At 47.7% G+C, this 21944-nt stretch overlaps 2 protein-coding genes across 5 annotated transcripts in view; one reads left to right on the forward strand and one right to left on the reverse strand.

The window, feature by feature from the left end:
• Nucleotides 1–10974, forward strand: part of Polh (DNA polymerase eta) — a 38972-nt gene extending 27998 nt beyond the window's left edge. For 3 of the 4 annotated variants that reach the window (XM_005072335.4, XM_013115139.3, XM_040729671.1), the window contains 5 exons: nucleotides 160–279; nucleotides 1830–1953; nucleotides 3328–3393; nucleotides 6080–6249; nucleotides 7547–9424. In XM_005072335.4, coding sequence (XP_005072392.1) covers nucleotides 160–279; nucleotides 1830–1953; nucleotides 3328–3393; nucleotides 6080–6249; nucleotides 7547–8393 — 1327 coding nt within the window. In that variant the 3' untranslated portion in view covers nucleotides 8394–9424. Of the gene's footprint in view, nucleotides 1–159; nucleotides 280–1829; nucleotides 1954–3327; nucleotides 3394–6079; nucleotides 6250–7546; nucleotides 9425–10690 lie in introns of those variants that run through there. The other variant, XM_040729672.1, reaches the window with a different exon arrangement.
• On the reverse strand, nucleotides 10950–18650 carry Gtpbp2 (GTP binding protein 2). Its single transcript, XM_005072332.4, is given in 13 exon segments — nucleotides 10950–12192; nucleotides 12419–12583; nucleotides 12886–13057; nucleotides 13536–13594; nucleotides 13711–13846; nucleotides 14151–14370; nucleotides 14519–14693; nucleotides 14977–15174; nucleotides 15338–15446; nucleotides 15930–16114; nucleotides 16539–16565; nucleotides 18449–18550; nucleotides 18552–18650. Coding segments are annotated over 13 exon segments (1809 nt in total). The 5' UTR covers nucleotides 18636–18650; the 3' UTR covers nucleotides 10950–12015.
• Nucleotides 18651–21944: the final 3294 nt, after the last annotated feature.

Here is a 21944-nt window from a genome sequence, read left to right on the forward strand (position 1 = left end):
CCATCTTTGTGCTGGAGTTAAGAGTCTGCCAGACTAGAACATTCCGATTTTCTCTGAGTCTTTGTGAGAGCTGCTAGGAGCAGCAGAATGTCTTTGTTTTGGTTAACTGTATATTTAAATGTGATTCCTTCCTATAAATTCCTTCTCTCCTTTGTTTAGCCGCAGTCTTGGTGGGAAACTCGGGGCTTCTGTCATTGAAACCCTTGGGGTAGAGTACATGGGTGAACTGACCCAGTTCACTGAGTCTCAGCTGCAGAGTCACTTCGGAGAGAAGAACGGGTAAGTGGCTTAAAATACTTTTCTTTCTTTCTTTTTATTGTTTTGTTTTTTCAAGACAGGGTTTCTCTGTGTAGCTGTGGCTGTCCTGGAACTCAGCGATCACCTGGGATTAAAGGCGAGGGCCACCACACTTGGTTTATGTTACTTTCCTTCCTTCCTTCCTTCCTTCCTTCCTTCCTTCCTTCCTTCCTTCCTTCCTTCCATTCATCCATTTATTTATTTATTTATTTAGTTATTTAGTTATATTTTATGGTGTCTATGTTAAGGGTGTTGGGACCCCTGTGAGCTGCCTTGTGGGTGCTGGGAATTGAACCTGGGTCCTCCAGAAGAGCAGACAGTACTCTTCATCTCTCTGGCCCTTGTTTATATTATTTTTCAAACATAACCTTTATAGAGATATTAAATTCAATTCAGGTCAAAGCTTTTAGTAGACAGCCAAGGCCAGATTCAAACTTGGTGTGTAACCAGAGGTAGCCGTGAAGTGCTGATTCTCTTGTGTGTTTCCCTCCTAATTCTTAGATGACAGACATACCAGCACACTCGGCCTATGGTCTGTGTTCCCTGGGTAACAGAAGCACAAGTTTGAGGTTAAAAAAGAAAGGCTTAGGAGATCATTCATTTGTGGAGCACTTTCCTAACATGCTACAAGGCTTTTGGTTCTGTCCCCAGCACTGAAAAAAATTTTTTAAGTTAAGTGATTAGGTTACTATGGCCTATCCCTCTAAAGTAGTTTTGTCACATATCTGGGGATTGCCAGCTTTTTTTCCCTTTACTTTTTATTCGAGTCTTACTAAGTTTTCCAGGCAGACTTTGAACATGTAATTCTTTTGCCTCAGATACCCAAGTCCCATGAATTTGATATCTACACAACTAAGATAGTCTTATTATATCATTTATGTTTGCTGTTTTGCTGATGTTACCTTCAAATCCTTGTGTTTCAGCCCTGGTGAGCACAAAAAGATGAATTGGTGGCTTGCTTGTTGATACCTTGCAAAAAAGAAATAGTGACCTAGCTTTAGAAAGTAGAATTAGTTGCCCTCTTGCCATTGTCTTAAATTAGAACTATTTAAGAAGGGCAAGAGCTGTCAGAACTTAAGTATGCTTAATTGTAGATCTTTCTTCCTTTCTTTCTGCTTTATTTAAGACAGGGTCTCAAGAAGCACAAGGCTTGAACTCCTTGGTCCTTTTGCCTCCACCCCACAGTGCTGGGGATTGAACCTAGGGCCTTGTACATGCGAGACGTGCTCTACCATTGAGCTATATTCCCCAGCCTCAGGTATTTCTCGTGAAGAGGATAAAAGGCTAATGCAGGTATTTTGTCTTAACAAGGATACTGTGGCAGGAGGACCATGAGCTGGAGTCTAGCCTGGACTGCATACTTAAATGCTGTTTATAAATAGATAAGAAACCAGGCATGGTGACTGTTACCTATAACCCCAGCAGGATCATAATTCGAGGCCAGTTGCCTAGTGAGATCCTTGCTAGGAAGCAAACAAAAAACTAGGAGAATAATCATGCTTTCATCTTAATATCTTTTGCTGGTTTTACAGATCATGGCTGTATGCCATGTGCCGAGGGATTGAACATGATCCAGTTAAACCCAGGCAGTTACCTAAAACTATTGGCTGTAGTAAGAACTTCCCAGGGAAAACGGCTTTGGCTACTCGTGAGCAGGTAAGCGGGCCTTCTCGACAGAACACAGCCTCTCTTAAAGGAGATAGTGGGTTTGGTAGCTCTGCAAAGTCTACTGGGTTAGGTGGTTACCCAAAAGGAGTAGGACTTGCCTTTGTTTATGCTGAGATCCAAGTTTGTCTTTTATTTTTCCTCCCTTCAATTTAAAAGGTATAAAACAGAACTGGCTGGATTGGACAATGGAGTTTCTTGCCTTTTTTATAGTTAGGAACTTCAAAAACCTAAAATATTGTGCCTCACTCAGTTTGAGTATTAGAATTAGACCATGGTAGAATTTACCCAGTGGCACCAGGAGGAGAAGTGGGGTGGAAGGCTTGGGCCTCAGCACAGTAGAGCACACCTGTAATCCCAGCACACAGGAGGCTGGGTCAGTTACCCTGAGAGTCGGAGGCCAACCTGGCCTTAGTATCCTGACTAAACAAATTGTGTGTTTCACATGTGTGCGGGTGTGCACCTTTACATGCATATGTAGACACCAGGGGGAGCTATCATGTCCTTCTCCCTCACCCTGCCTTCTTCTCTTGTTGAACCCGAAACTGTGCTGACAGCCAGCAAATCCCAGTGACCCTCTTGTCTCTGTCCTGGGTTATAGTAGGTCCATATGCAGCTATGCCTAACTTTGTATTGTGGGTGCTGGGAATTCATATTCTTTTATTATTTATTTACTTTAATTTTTATTATGTATACAGTGTTCTGTCTGCAGGTCAGAAGAGGGCACCAGATCTCATTACAGATGGTTGTAAACCCCCATTTGGTTGCTGAGAATTGAACTCAGGACCTCTGGAAGAGCAGCCAGTACTCTTAACCTCTGAGCCATCTCTCCAGCCTGGGAATTCAGTTTTTTGTTTTTTGGTTTTTTTTTTTTTTTTTTTTTTTTTTTTGAGACAGGGTTTCTCTGTATTGTTTTGGAGCCTATCCTGGAACTTGCTCGGTAGACCAGGCTTGGTCTCGAACTCACAGAGATCCACCTGCCTCTGCCTCCCAAGTGCTGGGATTAAAGGCGTACGCCACCAACGCCCGGCGGGAATTCGTATTCTTATCTTCCTTCTTACATAGCAAGTGTTCTTATCTTTTGGGTCATTTTCTTTTCCCAGTAATTTAAAAGCATTTTCTATTCTTGTTGTTGAGATGGGTTTTTGCTATGTAACCCAGCCTTGAACTCATGATCCTTCTGCCTCAGCCTCTCAAGTCTGGGATTATAGGTATATATCACTGTGCCTGACTGAAAATCTTCAACTAGAGGAAGACAGAGTGCTGAGATCTTCATGATCTAGTTAAAAGGATCCAACAGATGTTCTATATGTCTACTTATATGAAAGATTAATTTCATATTTTTGTTATTTGTTTGTTTTTTAGGTACAATGGTGGCTCTTGCAGTTAGCCCTGGAACTTGAGGAGAGACTAACCAAAGACCAAAATGATGTAAGATTTTTTTTTTCTATTAGTCTTTGGAATTTAAATGCCCTATGCTACTTACTCTGTGGAGAAGAAACACAGAGAAAATAGCATCAGTCTAGGGAATTTTAAGAAAGTTTGTTTGGCCAGACATGGTAGTGCATGCTTTTAATCCCAGCACTAGGGAGGCAGAGGCAGGTGGATCTCTGAGTTCAAGGCCAGCCTGGTCTACAGAGTGACTTCCAGGGCAGCCAGGGCTGCACAGAGAACTCTGTCTCAAAACAAAAACAAAAACAAAACAAAGCAGTGATTCTAGCTCAACCTTCAACTTTCTAGTCCTCCTGCCTTCAGGGTCCCAACTTCTAGGATTATAGGCATGGGTTACCAAGCTTGGCTGAGAATTCTTATCTTCTTTTAACACATGCTCATAATAGAGAACGTCCTGGTGCTGAGGGTGCAGCTTAGAGTGCTCACTTATGCTTCAAGTTCTGTGTCTGGCCCCTAGTTCCCACAAATACCAAAAAAGACATCTGACTCTTTCTCTAAGTATCTTTGTTTTGTTTTGAGATGGGGTCTCACTGTGTAGCCTTGGCTGGGCTGGAACTCAGAGGGATCTACCTGCCTCTACCTCCCAAGTGATAGGCATCTTGAACCCTTCCTTCTGTCTTTACTTCCCAACTACTAGCATGGGTATGGTCTCCTCCCTGCCCCAATTATATATACTTTATATAATAAGGTATGTCCAGCTAAAGTGTCCAGTTCAGTGGTTTTGGCATCTTCCAGAGTTATATAGCTCCAATTGGTTTTAATTTTATTTGTTTGGTTGTTTTGTTTTTGTTTTGAGACAGATTCTTCCTGTATATATCTGGTTGACCTTAATGTGACATTATATAGACTAGGCTGGCCTTGAACTTAGAGATCTGTCTGCCTCTGTGTCCTGAGTGCTACCACACCCAGCTTTTCAGTCAGCTTAATATTTTTATTTACTCCCCAAAGAAATGCTGTACTCATTAGCAGATACTCCCCATTTCTTCCCTACTCATCTTTAGGGCAGAGTATGATTTTCTTTAGTATGATTTTTGAACCCAGCACAGTAGTGTACGCACACCTTTCATCCCATACTAGGATGAAAGGCTAAACAAAAGGATTGTGACCATTCCTTAAAGAAAAAGAAAAAGAGAAAGTTCTGGACATTTCATATAACTGAAATCATGCAGTATATGTTGGTTTCAGCAGTCTTGAGCAGTCTTTCATTTAGTTCGCCCATATTATAGCATGTATCAGTGATTACTTCTTTTTAGAACTGGTAAAGAGTTATCAGTGAATGGTTATTTGGGCTATTTCTACTTTGGGCCATTATCAGTAATGCTGTTTTTTTTTTTTTAAGATTTATTTATTCATTACATAGTCAATGTTCTGACTACATGCCAGAAGAGGGCACCAGATTGGTTTGTAGATGGTTGTGAGCCACCATGTGGTTGCTGGGAATTGAACTCAGGACCTCTGGAAGAACAGTCAGTGCTCTTAACCTCTGAGCCATCTCTCCAGCCCAAATAATGCTGTTATTAACATTGCACATTTTCATTCTATGAGACACATTCATGTGTCACATGGTAGCTATGTTAAGCATTTTGAGAAATTTGGTAACTGCTTTCTTTAGTGGCTTATTCTGAATCCCTTCTAACAATGAGAGAAAGAGACAGAGACAGAAAGATTGCATCCCTTGGAACTGGAGTTACAGGCAGCTGTGAGCCACTTGATGTGGGTGCTGGGAACTGAACTCTGGTCCTAGGCAAGATTTATTGTCCCTCTTTAACCACTGAGACATCTCTTGAGCTGACCCATTGTAATTTGTGTTTGATAGTTTTTTTATGAAGCACAAATATCTCAGTGTTCAGGCCTATACTAGTCTTCTCTGTATTGTTCTAGTTTTTTAGTTTGTATGGTACTAAATCTAATAGATAAACATGTTTTCATGTTTTTTTTTGTTTGTTTGTTTGTTTTTTTGTCTGTTTGGTTGGTTGACTGGTTTTTGTTTCTGAGACAGGGTTTCTCTGTATAGTCCTGACTGTCCTGGAACTCAACTCTGTGGCCCGGGCTGGCTTTGACTCACAGATCTGCTGCTACCTCTACCTCTGGAGTCCTAGGATTAAAGGCATGCACCACTACTGCCTAGCTATTTTCATGTGGTGTGTTGGCCATTTGTACATCTTCCTTAGAGAAATGTTAGGTTTTGCCCTTATAATCCTAGTGCTGAGTGGCCGAGACAGAAGGATCACTGAGCCTTGGAGGCTGCCAGCCTAGAGAGGAAGAGGCAAGCTGGAGTTCATTGAGAGACCCTGCCGTCAGGGGTTAAGCGGAGAGCACTGGAGGAAGACCGTGTTCTCTGGCAGCCACATGAGTACATGCATGTGCACATACACTCCTACACAGCACACACAACACGTTAAAAACATAAGATCATGAGGTTCTGAACTTTAGTTTTCTCTTGCATCTTACCGCATAGTACTGACTTACCTGGAACTTGCTACGTAGATCAGGGTGACTTTCAACTCTCAGATCCATCTGCCTCTGCCTCCCCAGTGCTAGGATAAAGTGCAACTCTCTATGCTCCACCCTTTCGTTGGCTTTTCAATTGAATTTCCCAGTCATTCTGTTACCCTACAGACGTTCTGAGTAACTATTTCTGGTCTCAATCCTTTCCCGTCCACAGAATGACAGGGTGGCCACTCAGTTGGCCGTCAGTATTCGTGTACAAGGAGACAAACGTCTTAGCAGCCTACGCCGTTGCTGTGTCCTCACTCGATATGATGCTCATAAGATGAGCCAGGATGCATTTGCTGCCATCAGGAATTGTAATACTTCCGGAATCCAAACCGAGTGGTGAGGCTCCTGTTCTTTTCAGTTTCTTTTTTTTTTTTAAGCTGTAGAATCGGTGGAGAAGTTTCTTTGTGACTCAGACTAGCAACACCTCTTAGGAGTGATCAAGGTCTATGGAAGGTGATAAAAATGAGCAAGTTCGAGCTAGGCAATAGTGGCGCACACCTTTAATCCCAGCACTCAGGAGGCAGAGGCAGGCAGATCTCTGAGTTCAAGGCCAGCCTGGTGTACAGAGTGAGTTGAGTGAGTTCTAGGACAGCCAGGCCTGTTACACAGAGAAACCCGGGGGATGGGGGTGGGGGAGTGGCATTTGCTCTTTAGCTGACTGAAGAGCTAATCTGTATATAAAAGCAGGTTTTATGTTCTTGTAACTCAGTTCATATGAAAATATATTTAGGCAACTAGACATAATGAAGAACTTTTCTCTGTATAGTCCTAACTTTTCTGGGACTTGAGGTATACTGCCCTCTGCCTCCCAAGTGCTGGAATTAAAAGCTTGGGCCACCCCTGCCTGACAATAGTTTGGATACTGAGAATTAAGCCTAGGTCCTTGACCATGCTAGGCAAGTGCTCTTCAGATTCTTCATAATAAAGAGTTTTATGAAAACATGAGGTACTTTACAGCAAATTTCTTTAACTATTTCCCCTTTTTTGGTTTTGGTTTTGGTTTTTTCAAGACAGGGTCTCTCTGTATAACCGCTGTAGCTTTCCTAGAACTCACTCTGTAGATCAGACTGAGACTGAGATTGGAAACCAAAAGCTTGGCAGGGAATTTCATCTTGAAAAATTCTAGAGTTATGAATTAGGATTGGAAATTTTCCCACTTTTTTGTGTATATGTGTGGCATAATTCATGGCACTGCCTGTGAAATCTCTGCATTAGTCCCACAATCCAATCTCAGGCCATCGAGCTTGGTAGCAAATGCCTTTACTCACTAGCCAACCGGCTGGTGAGCTTTTTTACACAGCTGGGGATGACTCTGGGCTCTGATTTGCTTACACTTCTCATGTTGTTGCCGTGAACAGAATTTGTGTAGCCCCAAGCTGGGAGTGGTTGTGCACACCTTTAATCCCAGCACTTAAGAGGCAGAGCCAGGCAGATCTATGAGTTCAAGGCCAGTCTGGTCCACAGATCAAGTTCCATGACAGCCAGAGTGGTTACATAGAGAAACCTTGTCTCAAAAAAAAGGAAAAAAAATAATTTTCTTTCCTGATAGAACTAGAACTTGCCATTTATTAATTAGATCTGGGCTCTTAAACAATGACTTGGTAACTTCCTTGTTCCATTACTTTGTACACAGGTCCCCGCCCCTCACAATGCTTTTCCTTTGTGCTACCAAATTCTCTGCCTCTGCCCCTTCATCTTGTACAGACATCACTGTCTTCTTGAGCAATGACTCAAGTTGTCAGCCAAAGGTGCCAGCTGCTAGCTCTGAAACTAAAACCCAGGGAACTGGTCCAGTTTTGCCCACCTCTAAGAAGGCAGCCACCTCTTTGGAGTCTTTTTTTCAAAAGGCTGCTGAAAAGCAGAGGCTGAAAGAGACTTCCCTTGTACCTCTCAAAACGTCCACAGACAAGTCACCCCTCAAGCCCTCGCTACCATTCCGAACCAGCCGGACTACAGGGATTGAGCCCTTCTTTAAGCAGAAGAGGCTGCTGTCACAGCAGACACAGCCTAGTAATTCTTCAGCTCCTTGCCTTCCACAGAAGGACTCTGAAGTGATATCAAGCTATTTTTCAACTGAGTGTGCAGTTGGTGGCCCGCTTTATGAAAGAGTGTTGAAGCCAGTAGCCTCAGAAGAAGTTTCTACAGAAATGGGCGTGGCTGGGAACAGTCCAAACATGCTTGAGTCTTCAGTTTACAACTCTGAGGAGGTGGCCCAAAGGGCAACTGAGGACCAAGTGCTCTGTGAGAAGTGTGACTCCCTGGTCCCAGTGTGGGACATGCCAGAGCACACAGACTTCCATTTTGCATTGGAATTGCACAAGTCTTTTTTGCAGCCTTGTACTCCAAAGCCCCAAGCTGTTCCTGCCATGTCTCCTCGAGGCAAAAGAAACCCCAAGAGTCCTTTGGCTTCCAGTAACAAACGTCTTAGGCTCCACGGCATGCAGACGCTGGAATCATTTTTTAAGCCATTGACACATTAATGCTGCCCTAGGCTTGCAGGAGAGCTTTACTATTTTATTTGTAACTTGAGAGATGGAATCATGTTGATTTCTCAAGGGAATCTATGAAATTTTTAACACAAAATTAGGTTAAATTTCTCTCTTCAATGGGATTCTAATCCTGTTGCTGATCAAAATGTTTTTACTCTTCAGGGAGACACAAAGGTGAAAGGAACCTTAGCAAACTCCATATCTCACTTTCTTCTCTATAAAATTGAAGACCATATGTGATATTTTAGGAATGTAACTCGATACAGCCTCCCCCCCAAAAAAAGAAAAACCAAAGTCCTAACAAAATTGGAACAGAAAGGGGGGGAAAAATGGGGTCAGGGATGTAGTTGGTAGAACACTGGACTAAGATAGCACGTGCTATCCCTGTGTTCAATTCCCAGTACTGGAGGAAAAAAAAAAAACAGCATACAAACATGGGCAAATCCAAAAGGCTAAATAATGGATTTAAGAAATAATTCTTTAATGAGTGCCGGGCGGTGGTGGCACACGCCTTTAATCCCAGCACTCGGAAGGCAGAAGCAGGCGGATCTCTGTGAGTTCGAGGCCAGGCTGGACCGATAGCCTCCAAAACAATACAGAGAAACCCTGTCTCATAAAAACCAAAAAAAAAAAAAAAAAAAAAGCTTTAATGAGACATAGTCTTCTTAGTCACCCAGGTGGCCTTGAGTTATATATGAATCCAGGTCGTGGTTAAATGAGTAGGGAGAAGCATACACATCTCTCTTCCAGTATATAAATACAAATCAATTTCATCTTATTTATAAATTGGACCTTTGTATTTTACTTCGAAGTTCACAGACAGGAAATGACCTTTTCCTTTGAAGCTGCTGTGGCTTTTCCCTAGCTGGGTTAGTATAGTAGCTTCTGAAAGGCTGAGTTCTTGCAGTGCCTTGCACATCCTATGTTCTTCGTATTGGTTCACTGTGTGTAGTTAAAAAAAAAAAAACTTACATCTGGTTACCCAAACTAGGACAATAAATAAAAATGTATTCTTTGAGGAACTGCCTTGCATACTTTTATTCCCTAAATGTTAATGTAACAAAGTGGCCTCCTGGTGATTTTGACACTGAGGTGGGTAGGCTAAGCTAGCCTGTCCTCACAACTGTGACTCTCGGGCTTCAGTTCCGTGTCTGGGATCATAGGTGTACACCAACATGCCTACGCAACTCACTTCTTTTGGTTGTGAAAGTTGGGATGGCTGGCAAGGAGTGGTAGAGAAAAGTAATGTGTGGCCAGGTGTTTTGTACATGCTTGTAATCCCAACGCTTTAGAGGGTAAGGGAAGAGAAGTCAGTCTGGAGTTTAATCCTACAGTTCTGAAGGCGGAGGCATGGGCCGGCTTGGGTAATTCAATGAGACCTTGTCTCAGAGAGCAACACTGTAGCAGACACTTAGGTGTCGTCTAATTTCTAGAGATATGTTGGAGGTCAGGTGGAGGGTGGCTAGTAGACCACTAAAAGGTAAAGCCAGCAGTATCCCTTGTTTTCCTGGGCAGCCCTGCCCTACTGCACATGGTCTGTAGGAGAGCAGACAGGCACACTTTCTTCTCTCAGTGCTGGGAAAGTACCATTGTGCTGCAAGATGCTCACAGCTTCTAACACAGGGACAAGTTTTACCCACAGGCTTCTTAGTAGTATGTTACTTTTTAGTTTTTGTTTTTGCAGATGGGATTTCTCTGTGTAGCCCTGGCTGTCCTCACACTCAGAGATCTGTCTGCTTCTGCCTCCTGAGTGCTGGGATTAAAGGTGTGTGCCACCATGCCCAGCTACCAATGGTATTTTTTTTTTACCATGCCTGTTTAACCCCAGCCATTTGAGAAGAAAAAGGATCAAAAGTTCAGGGTCATCCTCAGTTACATAGTTTGAGGTCAGCCTGGTATAGAGATTTATCTCAAAAAAGAAAACTCTGGAGGCAGAGTGCTGCATAAGGCTTTGGACCACATATATCATCTGCTTTGCCAGGATTAGTATTCAAAACCGAGTTCCTACTTCAGCGGTAGACTTTAGCCTTAGATCCTACTAAATATGGTGTAGTCAGAAAGACTGGGAATAGAGCACAATGGTGGTTATCTGGTCAGCATGGATTCTAAAATCTCTGATGGTGTGAACACAGAAATAGGAAGGCCTGAGGTTTAGCTTACGTGGCCTTCAGTGCTCCAGGAATCTAGGCTCTAAGTGAAGTGTGAGGACAGCATTGCCATTCCTGTAAGTCTTCATCCCTACAGAGCTGGGCCTAAGGACTGGGCCCCTCCCTCTGTAACCCTGACAGGTAGACTACTGAAGGACAATGGAGCTAGCTGTGTGAGCTGAAAAGGCCTTTCCACTTTACTCTGCTCACTTGAAGAATGAAACAAAAGTCAGAACACACAAAATGCTGATCCCATGGGGGAGAGGAGAAGAATGGCCACTGAGATAAGGGACGACTTCTTTTCCAATTCAGAGTTCAACAATGGTAGGGTGTCACTTGTCTGTAACCCAGAGAACCTAACTTTGGAGGATGAACCTATGTCTTAAGCAGAAGCACAGAGTCCAATAAAACATTTTTATTCTGTACAATATAGATGTGTATTTAAATATATATACATATATATATACACACATGTGCAGAGAATCTTCAACAAATCCCTGAGTTCATGGGAACCCAGGATGCTAACAAAGGAAAAGGAGAGAGTCCATGCCTAGAATGACGTCTTTCCCTTTCCTCCTGGTTCCCGGCAACAGAGGGAAGGGGTGATCACTACAAATTGCTAAAACAAGAAAAATTTTATGTGGGAGCAAGAATGGGGATGAGGGTGTCAGGACACACAGCTGTGGGTCAGGTCCTGCAGCTACCAGGTTGGGAAAGGAAATATCCTATCGGATCTAGCATGAAAATCAACAATGACTTGCAGTGGAAAAGAAACTGATTGACATGCAGCTGGCCTTTGGTGTGCCAAGTCTTAGCTTGGCAGCCCCACGCCTGGGCCAGCACCACAAATAGCACCAAGTGGGGCCATAACAGGAGGATCGGGGAAACCGCCTTCTTTTGAGTGAAGGACAATGAAATAAAGCCAAGAAAATGCATCAGGACTCGACACAGGGTAGGGACACAGTCTTTCACGGTCTCTGTGTCATTTCTTCAGTCCCTGGGTCCACCGGATGACCAGGAGCACTGTCTTTTATCCACGGTCAGGTAGAGAAGGGCAACTTATGTGGCCTTGAGAGGAGGTATTAAAAAAAGAAGTGCTTTCCAGGGCCACCCAGTTATGATAATTCCTGAAGTGCAGAGATCACACTGGTGAGTCATGCCCGGTCCTGATAGTGGCCCAAGATGGCTATGCACTGCTCCCTCCGGTAGACAAGACCATGCAGCCAGGGTTAATGAGCCAACCAGGGGGCACACGGCTGCTGAGAACAGCCCTCAATTGTCTTCTCCCTCAGGACTGCCCCTCCCTGGTCACACCAAGCTTGACGCCTCTCCAGAAAGGTGGCAGGAAGCAGGTGGCAGCAGCCACTCTGCCTAGCCTAGGAACACACAGAGCCGCCAACGGTGGGCAGCATGGCCGGAAGTCACCTTATGTATTGTAGGGACAGCAGTAGAGCTGTTTTGAGGACTCAGAAGCCCATGCTGGCCTGGGCTTCTCCCGCTGTGATGGCTTGCACGTCTGTGACATGGCCGATGCCCTTGGTAACACCCTCTCGGAACAGCAGTTTGGCGCCCACCTTCAGGTACTCTGGGTGTTTCAGGAAATGGAAACGTACCACTGCCTTCTCCCCTGTCCGCAGCTTGTCCTTCAGGAGAAAAGTGGTCACAGCCCTGGCCAGTGCCTCTCATCCCCTTCTCTGTCAGCCTTGGCTCCACCCGTGAGCCCCCAGGTGGGCTGCTACCCCCCCCCCATGGGCTTTGCTCCCTTGATGGGATCAGGCCACTCTCAGCCAAGTATGATGTTAGGGCTCCCCCTGTACGGAGGCGGCGTGCAGACTTCCCTGCAGAGAGGAAGCATGGCTGGACCCTCACCTTTGCATGGATCTTTTCCACCACTGCCGTTTGACGCACGTTGCCCACATGTACTGTCACCTGGAATCCCCGCCGGAACGTGGTGGCATGGAACAGTAGGACTATTTCTGCCTCAAACACTGAGCAGATGGTGGGATTCATCTCGGGGCTCACCATCACCATGCCCTGGAGAGGCATAGCCCCAGACCCAAGAAGGGCAGACCTGGCATTAGACACTTTAGAACTCCGCAATCTCCCTTTTCTTCTATAAACCTCCAAAGAAAGGCCTCAGAAGACCATGGTACCATGGTCATTTATATTTAGGGATCTGTGTTTTAAGATCCTAAGCCCTTCCAATAGTCTATACAACCAGGTCTACACTCCCGAGTGAGAGACCATGCTTCCCTGGGTTTCTCCAGATACTTCTCATTCAGCAGCCAGTCTTCCAGACACTTGCATTCCCTCTCCAACCCGCTTGTCCACCTCACCTTGCGAAGCAGTGCGCGGTCAAAGTCTCCGAGGGCTAGTGTGGCAGCCTGGCCGGCTCGCAGCACGCGGCAGGCAGAGCGGTTGCGCTGGATGCTGTGCACGCTCAGCTCCAGGAAGCAGCCGTCATCTGTCGGGCCTACCACCAGCCGGTCCCCCTCACGGCAGATCCCACTGCAGCCAGGACAGCAGGTAGCACCGTCAGCGTAGGTCCCTCTGACTTCTCTCCTAGAGTCACTCAGAATCCCCTTGCCCTTGAATTGGGGCAGAAGAACCCTAACTTGCAGCTTGGAAGGAGAGGACTGCCTTGTCTGGTTTAGCATTCGGATTGTGAAGGCCCAGCAGGAACACCCTTAGGTTCAGCTCTGCCTCATTAAGAGGCTCTTCCTCCATTGCCTGCTTTGAGATGTAAGTGAATGAATGCACCGTTTCTTCCCAGAGCCCATGACCATAGGCTCTTGGGGCCTGGAGAGGTCCCTAAAGCAGCAATGCCATTTGTCCCTAAGCCAAGGGTGCTAAGCTTCCTGTGAGTGAAAGCTAGTCTGCAAGCAAGTATGCCCCGTGCGTGAGCTCTACCCAGGGCCTCCTTCAGGCACGAGGGCTTCAAGTACAGGGTACACAGGTGAGGGCTGAGCAGCAATAAGGCAGTCACCTGGATAGTGTTCCTCCAACCACCGTCCCCACCTCTGGGACTGTGTAGATTTCGTCCACCTAGAGCCAAAGAAAACCCTGTCAATGTCCTCCTGCCAGGGCTTGTAGCTCAACCTTTGTAACGTTCAGGCTCTGTCAGAACTGGGCCCCCCACTTCTGTTTGTTGGAGCAACTACCTGGAACTCTGTCAACTGCTGCATGAGCTCTTCCTGCTCTTTGCTGTTGGTGAGTGGCGGCAGGATATTCAGGAAGACTTTGAGAAGGTCTAGACTCTCTCCAGACACACTGGACAACGTGAATATAGGGGTGACACTGTGGGGACAAACGCATCGATGAGAATAGTCTTAACAAGAATCAGTAGCCAGAGGCCCACCCATAAAAAGGTGAGCGGAGTCCCTTTCTGACTGTGAACAAGCCAGGGAATGTGGACAGTTAATGTCTTCAAGGTCCCAGGCGTCAACAAAGCTCCAGGTTAGCTCCCTCCCACAATCCCAAGCTGAAAAAGCCAAAGACCTGAACTACAATGAATCTGGCCCTGGAGGTGGGACACCATGCTCCTGGACCCTGTGGCAGCCTTCCCTGTCCTTCAAGACTTTAGGGTGAGAGGCAGGCTCACTTGGGTGACTGGGCAAACTGCTGGGCAGCAGTGACAGCATCATCCTCAGAGGTGACCAGCATGGGGACCTTGTGGCAGCCAGGCTGCTTGAGGACCCGCTCCAGCTGGCGTACTGTCCTCTCCACTGTGGTCTTAGCACACAGGTCCACTTTACTGACCACGATGAAGAAGGGCACTTTCAGGGCCAAGGCCAGCCCCAGATGTTCTCGTGTGGTGCCGGCTGCCTCACAGAAAGGAGGCAGGTGGCGAGAGAGGGAGGCGGGAGGAAGGAAAAGAAAGAGTTGGTGTTGCTCCCAGCTCTGAGGGGGCTCAGGGCAGAAGAGGGTCAGCTCCTCCCTTTGCCCTGCCCTCTGCTCAGAGTCTCGTACCGATTCCAGTGTTGGCACTGACGAGGAGCAGGGCACAGTCGGGGCAGTAGGAAGTGAGGCCGAAGATGGTGGTGTGCAGGTATTTATGGTGGCCCGCCAGGTCAATGAAGGTGATCATCTTGGAGCTGCTCTCGCAGATCTCTTCTGCAGTCCGTGAGTCGCTGTAATTCACCACCTAGCCCAGGGCCAGGGCTCTCAGTGTCCCTGTGAGCCTCCCCAACCCTTCGGGAGTCACCAGGACCTAGTCTAGTCCCTAGGTAGCCCTGTCTCATAACCTTGAGCCCATTTTCTATATCATTCCGTGGATTCTCACTTGGTTTTAAGAGGGAGAGAGCGGTTCACAGCGCCCTCGGACTTCTCCAAAAGGTCTCTGCACCCTGCCCCCAGCCTCTCTGTCCTTCACTCTACCAGCCCATCCTCAGAGTCTGGCCCCACTGGGTCCCGCTGATCCCATGCACCTCTCCCTTGCTGTTAAAGCCCAGGATCTCAAAGCTGATGCTGGAGGTTCGGCCAGACTGAATCTCATGCAGGTGGCGGAAGAGGTTGAGCCGGGCCCGGCCCCGCCCGTTGTCCAGCTCTCCTTGGGTCAGGACTCCAAGCAAGGTTGACTTCCCCGAGTCCACGTTCCCCAGGACTGCCACACGGAGATCTAGGAACTGTGAGGAAACCGGCCGAGGTGAGTTCTCCAGTCCTTCACCTCACAAGGAAGGTTAAAGATGCTGATGCTCCCTGGACAGCACCCTCTGGATCCTAGGCCAGTGGACGCCTAACACCACAGAGCCTTCGCTGGGAGGGACAACGTGGGATTCACACGCTCACCTGCTGGTTGTCAGGAACCTTTCGTACCAGCACCTCAGTGATCTTCCGGGGCGTGTCACTATCATAATCCACTTCTCGCTCCCGGAGAACAGTGATGTCTGCCCCAACCCTGTCACAGAAAAGCCACAGCTGCCCTATCCACACATATCCCCCATTCCAGCCTGGCTGTAGACCACAAGTCTCCTGACACCTCACTGTACTATCTTACACCTGTCCCCCAACACCTCTTTGAAACAAGCATCTTAAACTGAAAGCAGCAGCGGGGAGCCAGGCACAGCGAGGAAATGAGAAAGGGCCCACTTGACCCCCTCTGACCCTCTACCAGGAGACTGCTACAGGGGGGACCCTGCCCAACCCCAGCCCCTCTGACCCTCTACCAGGAGACTGCCCATACAGGAGGGGCCCTGCCCAGCCCCAGCCCCTCTGACCCTCTACCAGGAGACGGCTACAGGAGGGGCCCTGCCCAGCCCCAGCCCCTCTGACCCTCTACCAGGAGACGGCTACAGGAGGGGCCCTGCCCAGCCCCAGCCCCTCTGGACCTGGCTGGGTACGAATGGGTTCTCCCTGAAGTTGGGCGGGAGAGGAAGCATACTTCTCTGCCATCCGGTGCAGGGTCTTGAGGGAAGCCCGCATCTCCTCCTCAGCCAGCCCCACCAGCAGACCATTGTCCTCTACCCCAATCTGGTAGACAGCCTCACCGCGTCCTTCCTGGAGCCGCCACTTCATCTGTGTCACCAAGTGCTCAAAGCGGTACTGGGATGGATTCACCAACTTGAGCTTAGGACAGATATGGTATGAGAGGAAGAAATTAGGGTTGTTCCCTAAACCCTAAATGCGGTCTCTTCCTGTCCTGCTACAATAACCAGCATCTTCTCCCCTTAAAACCCTTGCCCTGGGGATGAGAGATGGTTCAGGGGTTAAGAGTGCTCAGGTCAGGTGGCTGACAAACGCCTGAAATGTCAGCTCTAGGGAAATCCGACGCCCTATTGTGGCCTCTAAGATACCTATACTCAGAAGCACATGGCTACACACGCGTGCACACACACGTGCAGTAATTCTCTCCCTGACACAGTGGGGTTCAGAGAGCTCAGCATGATACCATGCAGTAGGAAGTTGCAGGAATATCAAAGAAATCACCTCACACGGACCACACTGACAAAGGCAACTACTTCATTCTCCTCCTCCCCAACCTAAGACTCACTTTATATTCGATGTTTCCATCTTCAGCCTGAAAAGAAACAGGAAGCAGTTAGCAAACCCTGTTCAGACCCAACCCCTACTTCCTCAATTCCCAATGAACTCAGGCATATAAGGCAGGAAGCAAGCCACAGGGGCACCTGCCCATGCTCGAATCTGCCAAGCTCCAATATGGCCTGTAAGGGTACAGCAAGCCACCCATTTATCCCAGGACAGGATCCCGGATCCTCAGCACGGTCTTGCTAAATGCAAGATCTCCTCCTCCACGCCCCCCCCACAGTCTTAACACTGCTGTTCAGTCTGGGTTTTTTGGTTTTGGTTTTACTTTCTGTGTTCAGGCTGTTGACACATTTCTTTGACACAGATCTGGTAGACACCACTTCCCTCTTCCCTATCCCTCTTGGCTGATGCCATCCAGTGTAAGAGGCTACAAGTGACTCTGGACCAGAGCCAAAGTGTGAGCTAAGCACTGGTCACTACAAACTCCCTGAGATAGCAGGCCCAGGTAAGGGAGGAGCTGGGCTGACACAAACCAAAGAAACAAGAAACTTATTAAAGGGACAGGCTCCATAAACTGAACTTACTATGGTTGTTATCCCTGTTCACGCCTCAGCCTAGGAGAAACTGAACCCATATCATAGCCTCTAGTCACAGCAGCCACTCTTCGGGCGTTGGTGGCACACGCCTTTAATCCCAGCACTCGGGAGGCAGAGGCAGGCGGATCTCTGTGAGTTGGAGGCCAGCCTGGTCTACAGAGCGAGTTCCAGGGCAGGCTCCAAAACAATAAGAGAAACCCTGCCTCGAGAGAAAAAATTTTTTTTACTTGTTTCTGTATTCCTCCTCTCGGGTCATTTTAGTTTTCTATTTCCCTTTCTGTCATCATGCCATCTTTAAAGTCCATGGAGGAACCTTTACCCATCAACAAAGAAACCTTTATACTATTCTGCTGAAGATGAGTAATTGGGATAGTTGACTTTAAAGATGGTATTAAGATAATCTAAGCCAATGGTTCACAAAGTGTGGTTCTGGCACCAGCATTAGCTTGTAAGAAATGCCAAATTCTCGGGCCCATCTCTCACCTAGTGGGTCAGAAATTCTATGAACAGAACAGTAATCTGGATAACTCTGATATATACTGAAAGTCTGATAACCACCAACTGAAGCCCTTTCCAACTTGACTTCTCCTGTCTTTGTTTTGTTTTCGAAACAAGATTTCCCTGTGTAGCCCTGACTGTCCTGGAACTCGCTCTGTCGACCAGGCTGGCATGGAACTCAGAGAGATCCACCTGCCTCTGCCACCACTGATCCACTGGATTCTCCTAAGAGGAAGAAAAGTAGTCTTCTCTGTCTTGAGAACTCGTGAAGGCGGTATACGGGGGCTCTTCTCTGTCTCCACGCCCCAACAGGACAAGGGAAAGGCAGAAGGCTGGCTATGTCTAACTGTCCTCTGGTTTTGTGTGTGTGAACACCGAGGGGTAGGGAGAGAGAACACATTGCTCTTGTCCCGGCTACTCCCCTTCTCCCTGTGGACCAAGTTTAGAAAAGCGGTGATTCCTCTGCCCGCCTTCTTATCCCAGTACGGTGTTTTTTCCCCATTCCAGGCACAGAAAGAGGATCAGACATCCTCCGCTCTTCTCGAGGGGATAGGATCCCGGTCCCCACTCACTTCAAAGGTTATGTTAGTGAAAGAGGCAGTGTTTTCCCGATGTCCTGACACCGAAGAGGACGTCTGGTCCTGATGCCCCTCCTTTCTAAGGGGTCCTGAGACAGGAGGAGGGGGTTCCCTTCCCCAGTCCTTCCTCCCTGGGGTCTTGACACCGGAAAGGGGGATTAATTTTCTCTGCCCCGCCTCCCTGGAGTCTCGGGGACCGGAAGCAGTAGTTTCTACAACCCCGCCACTTTTCAGGTGCTCACCTCTGGGGGCAGGTACGGAGGGTTGTTGGCTTTACCTCCTCTGTTCCTTCCGTTCTTCTTCTTCCCCTTTGGGCCCCCGCAACTGCTGCTACCTCCGGCCCCCCCGAGCTTTGAGGTTTCCGCCCATGGCCGGGCCTCCTCCGGGCCGGCAGCAGCCGCCAAACAGCTCCGATACCCGCGAGTCCATCCGCCGCTGCCACCAGCCCCCCGCCCGGCCCCTCCCCCCCGCCACTACGGCCGCCCCTACTGCTACCACCGCGTCGGGCCAGCCGGAGGAGAGCGGGGTGTGGCCCAGCGCAGGCCACGCCCCTGCCTCCCCCTGGCCTCCTGGTCGCGTCAGAAAAAGCCGCAGGGCATCAAGGGATACCGAGTTCGCGGGCCTGAGAGTTAGTATTAAAGAATGTGACTCCGAACTACGATTCCCAGGAAGCATCACTACGCGAGGGCCGCAGGTTGTTTCGGGGGCGTGTGTTGCAAGCGCGCCTTGCGCGCAAAAGCCTAAGGGAGTTGTAGTCCGCATCCCATTCTCTGCGCAGCGAGCGGCTCCTTTTCTAGCGGCTATAGGAAAGCCCCGCGGCCTGATATTGAGGACAATCACCGGAGGCAAAGGGCCCATGCATCAAACTGGGTTTGACCGCTCAGCGTAGATCCCACACAAGTTAAAATTCGGGGCAGTTGGACCTGACAGCTTGCTAGCTCCGCCTCTGCCTCAGTTTCTTCCCCGACAGCTGGCGTGCTGTCGAGTGAGTCAGGGCAAAAGCCAGGGCGGAGGCAGATGGTAGTTATAGCATAATTAGAGCTGTTATTGTGACGATGATTATGCCAGCCTTGCACCACAGTCACTGCTTTATTACTTGGCTGGCACAGTCCGGGGGCTGGTTTTAACAGCCCCGGGCACCGCGGCGGCCAGACACGTGTCCAGAACCCATAAACCAGCGAGCTGCTCTAAAGGTTTGAGGGTGCCCACAGTAAGTGTCTCTCCTCCCCTTTTGTTTTGATGTTGAACCAATCCAGGAAAACTGAATTTGGTTTAAAACTGGTTTGGAGGAGGGGCCTGGCTCCTTTTTGGGGCGGAGCTGTGGTTCCAGGCACGTCAACCGCCCGGAGGCGGGGGAAGTGGCCCGGAATAGAAACTTATCCAAGAGCCCCGGGCAATTGTTGACTTGCCTTTCTAGCCAAGTCGCCTCTCCTCCTGCCCTTTAGAATTCTGGAAGCGACGTAAACCAGTGTATAAGGCACCAGAGGGTGTAGAGTGAAGAAACAGAATCGCATGGCCAAGAGTCAGGACGCCAGGGTTCAAATCCCAGCCCCGTGGCTATCTCATGACTCACCGTGTCCACTCCCCTCTCTGCACAAACAACCAGGTGCTTCATACATTGTCAAGAAATTACACAGCTTTTGTCCCCAGCATTTAAAAGTTTTCCTCAGTAAACTAGGAGCAGCAATAGTGTCTTACCTCTGGTACTCCCTGCAGGAATTCAGACCTGGTTGAGTCGGTGTCTTCTTTATAGGTCCACATGGAAGGAGATGGCTCTATTGAGCATGTAGTTTCTGTCCACATTAGGTAATTCCACACCAGCTAGACCACAAGAACCAAAATTTGAGAAAAGCCCTTGCAGCTCTAGCCAAGTACGTGGGTCTTCGGTAAAGGAAAGCAGGTCTCTGGCATGCTGTCCTGTATGGTTGAGGACAGCCTTAGCTGGAGCCCGGGACTGCCAGGAAAACTGTTTTTAGAGACTGATACTAGAGAACTCAGAGACCTCAAAGGATGGGAATTGAAAGGTAGAGATACCCTACACCCACACCCACACATTATCACTACTAGCAGCCCTGGGCCCTGTCAATAGCCAGATCCTGCTGCCCTCAACAGATAACATTTGTTGTCTTCTTTTTTTTTTTAATATTCGTTGATCTTCCATCAGTCAGTCCACTTTAACACAGTCTCATCCCACCCATTCCAATCCCCCTTAGTGGAGACCTTCTTTTAGGAGATGATGGGGGAATAGCCCATTCTTGAACAACTTGGCCTACCCACACTCAGAAGTGAAGGTTGACAGAGGAGCTGGTCAACAGGATGTCTGCCCGGAGGAGATCAGGGTCCTGAGGAATGCAGGTGATATAAGAGATTGGTTTCCTGGACAGGTTGCCTATAAGGTGCCTCTGAGGTGGTTGGCTATTGGATGTGTGTATATATATATATATATATATATATATATACATGTTGTGGTTATATACACATCACATGCAAAATTTTTTCCTGGCTGGTAATGAGTCATTTGCTTTTATATGTAGTCCCTTTGTATGCATATGCATTTTGTAAATGGCACCTTTGTATGCTCTTGACTTACAGCAATCCTTTTTCTCTGCTTTCTTGGTTTCCTGGCATCTTAAGTCAACCTCTTATAAATTATTACCCAATATAGCTTTGAGGAGATCTTTAAAGTTTTTACACTTGGGCCTGGAGAGATGGCTCAGTGGTTAAGAGCTCTTGTTGCTTTCCCAGAGGCCCAGAGTTCAGTTCCCAGCACCAGTGTTAGGTGACTTAGCACTACCTTTAACTCCAGCTCCTAGGGACCTGGCACCCTGTTTTGCCCTCCAAGAACACAACACTTATGTCCACAGTCCCAATTACAGACATACACATAGTTAAAAATTATATATATTAAACATTTACATTTATTCCATGAGCATGTGTGTACACTATGCTACACATTTGGAGATCAGAGGGCAACCTGCAGGAATCTCTCCTGCCCTATTAAATGGTTTCTGGGACTTGAAATCAGGTCACCAGACTTGGCAGCAAGTGCCTTTACCTACTAAGCCATCTTACTGGCTCTGATTTTGTCCTGGAACTAGCTCTTGTAGACCAGGCTGGTCTTGAACTCAGAGAGATCCGCCTGCCTCTGCCTCCCGAGTGCTGGGATTAAAGGCTTGCACCACCACCGCCCGGCTGTTTTTTATTTATATTAACAATTGAACCTGGAACTTCAGTACTAGTTATGCACAGACTCTTCCATTGTGCAGTTCTGCTAACTCCTGCAGTGATTTGCAGGCTTTTGTGTGTGTGTGTGTGTGTGTGTGTGTGTGTGTGTGTGTGTGTGTGTGTGTGTGTGTGTGTTCTGAGACCGGATCTCTCTGTGTAGTCCTGAATGTCCTGGAACTCTGTAGACTAGAGATCTGCCAGTATCTGCCTCCTGAGGAGTAAAGTCATGTTCTGCCACCACCACCGTGCTGATTTTTCAGATGTATTTTACTTACTTTAATCCACTTGAACATACCTTTTTTGGCTGGGCATTGGTGGCGCACGCCTTTAATCCCAGCACTCGGGAGGCAGAGGCAGGCGGATCTCTGTGAGTTCAAGGCCAGCCTGGTCTACAGAGCGAGTTCCAGGACAGCCTCCAAAGCCACAGAGAAACCCTGTCTCGAAAAAAAAAAAAAAAAAAAAACATACCTTTTTTGTTGTGTGTGGTAGAAAACTAATTTTATTTTTAGTGGA

The sequence above is a fragment of the Mesocricetus auratus genome, unplaced genomic scaffold, assembly GCF_017639785.1.
Source record: "Mesocricetus auratus isolate SY011 unplaced genomic scaffold, BCM_Maur_2.0 Super-Scaffold_100021, whole genome shotgun sequence".
NCBI lineage: Eukaryota > Metazoa > Chordata > Mammalia > Rodentia > Cricetidae > Mesocricetus > Mesocricetus auratus.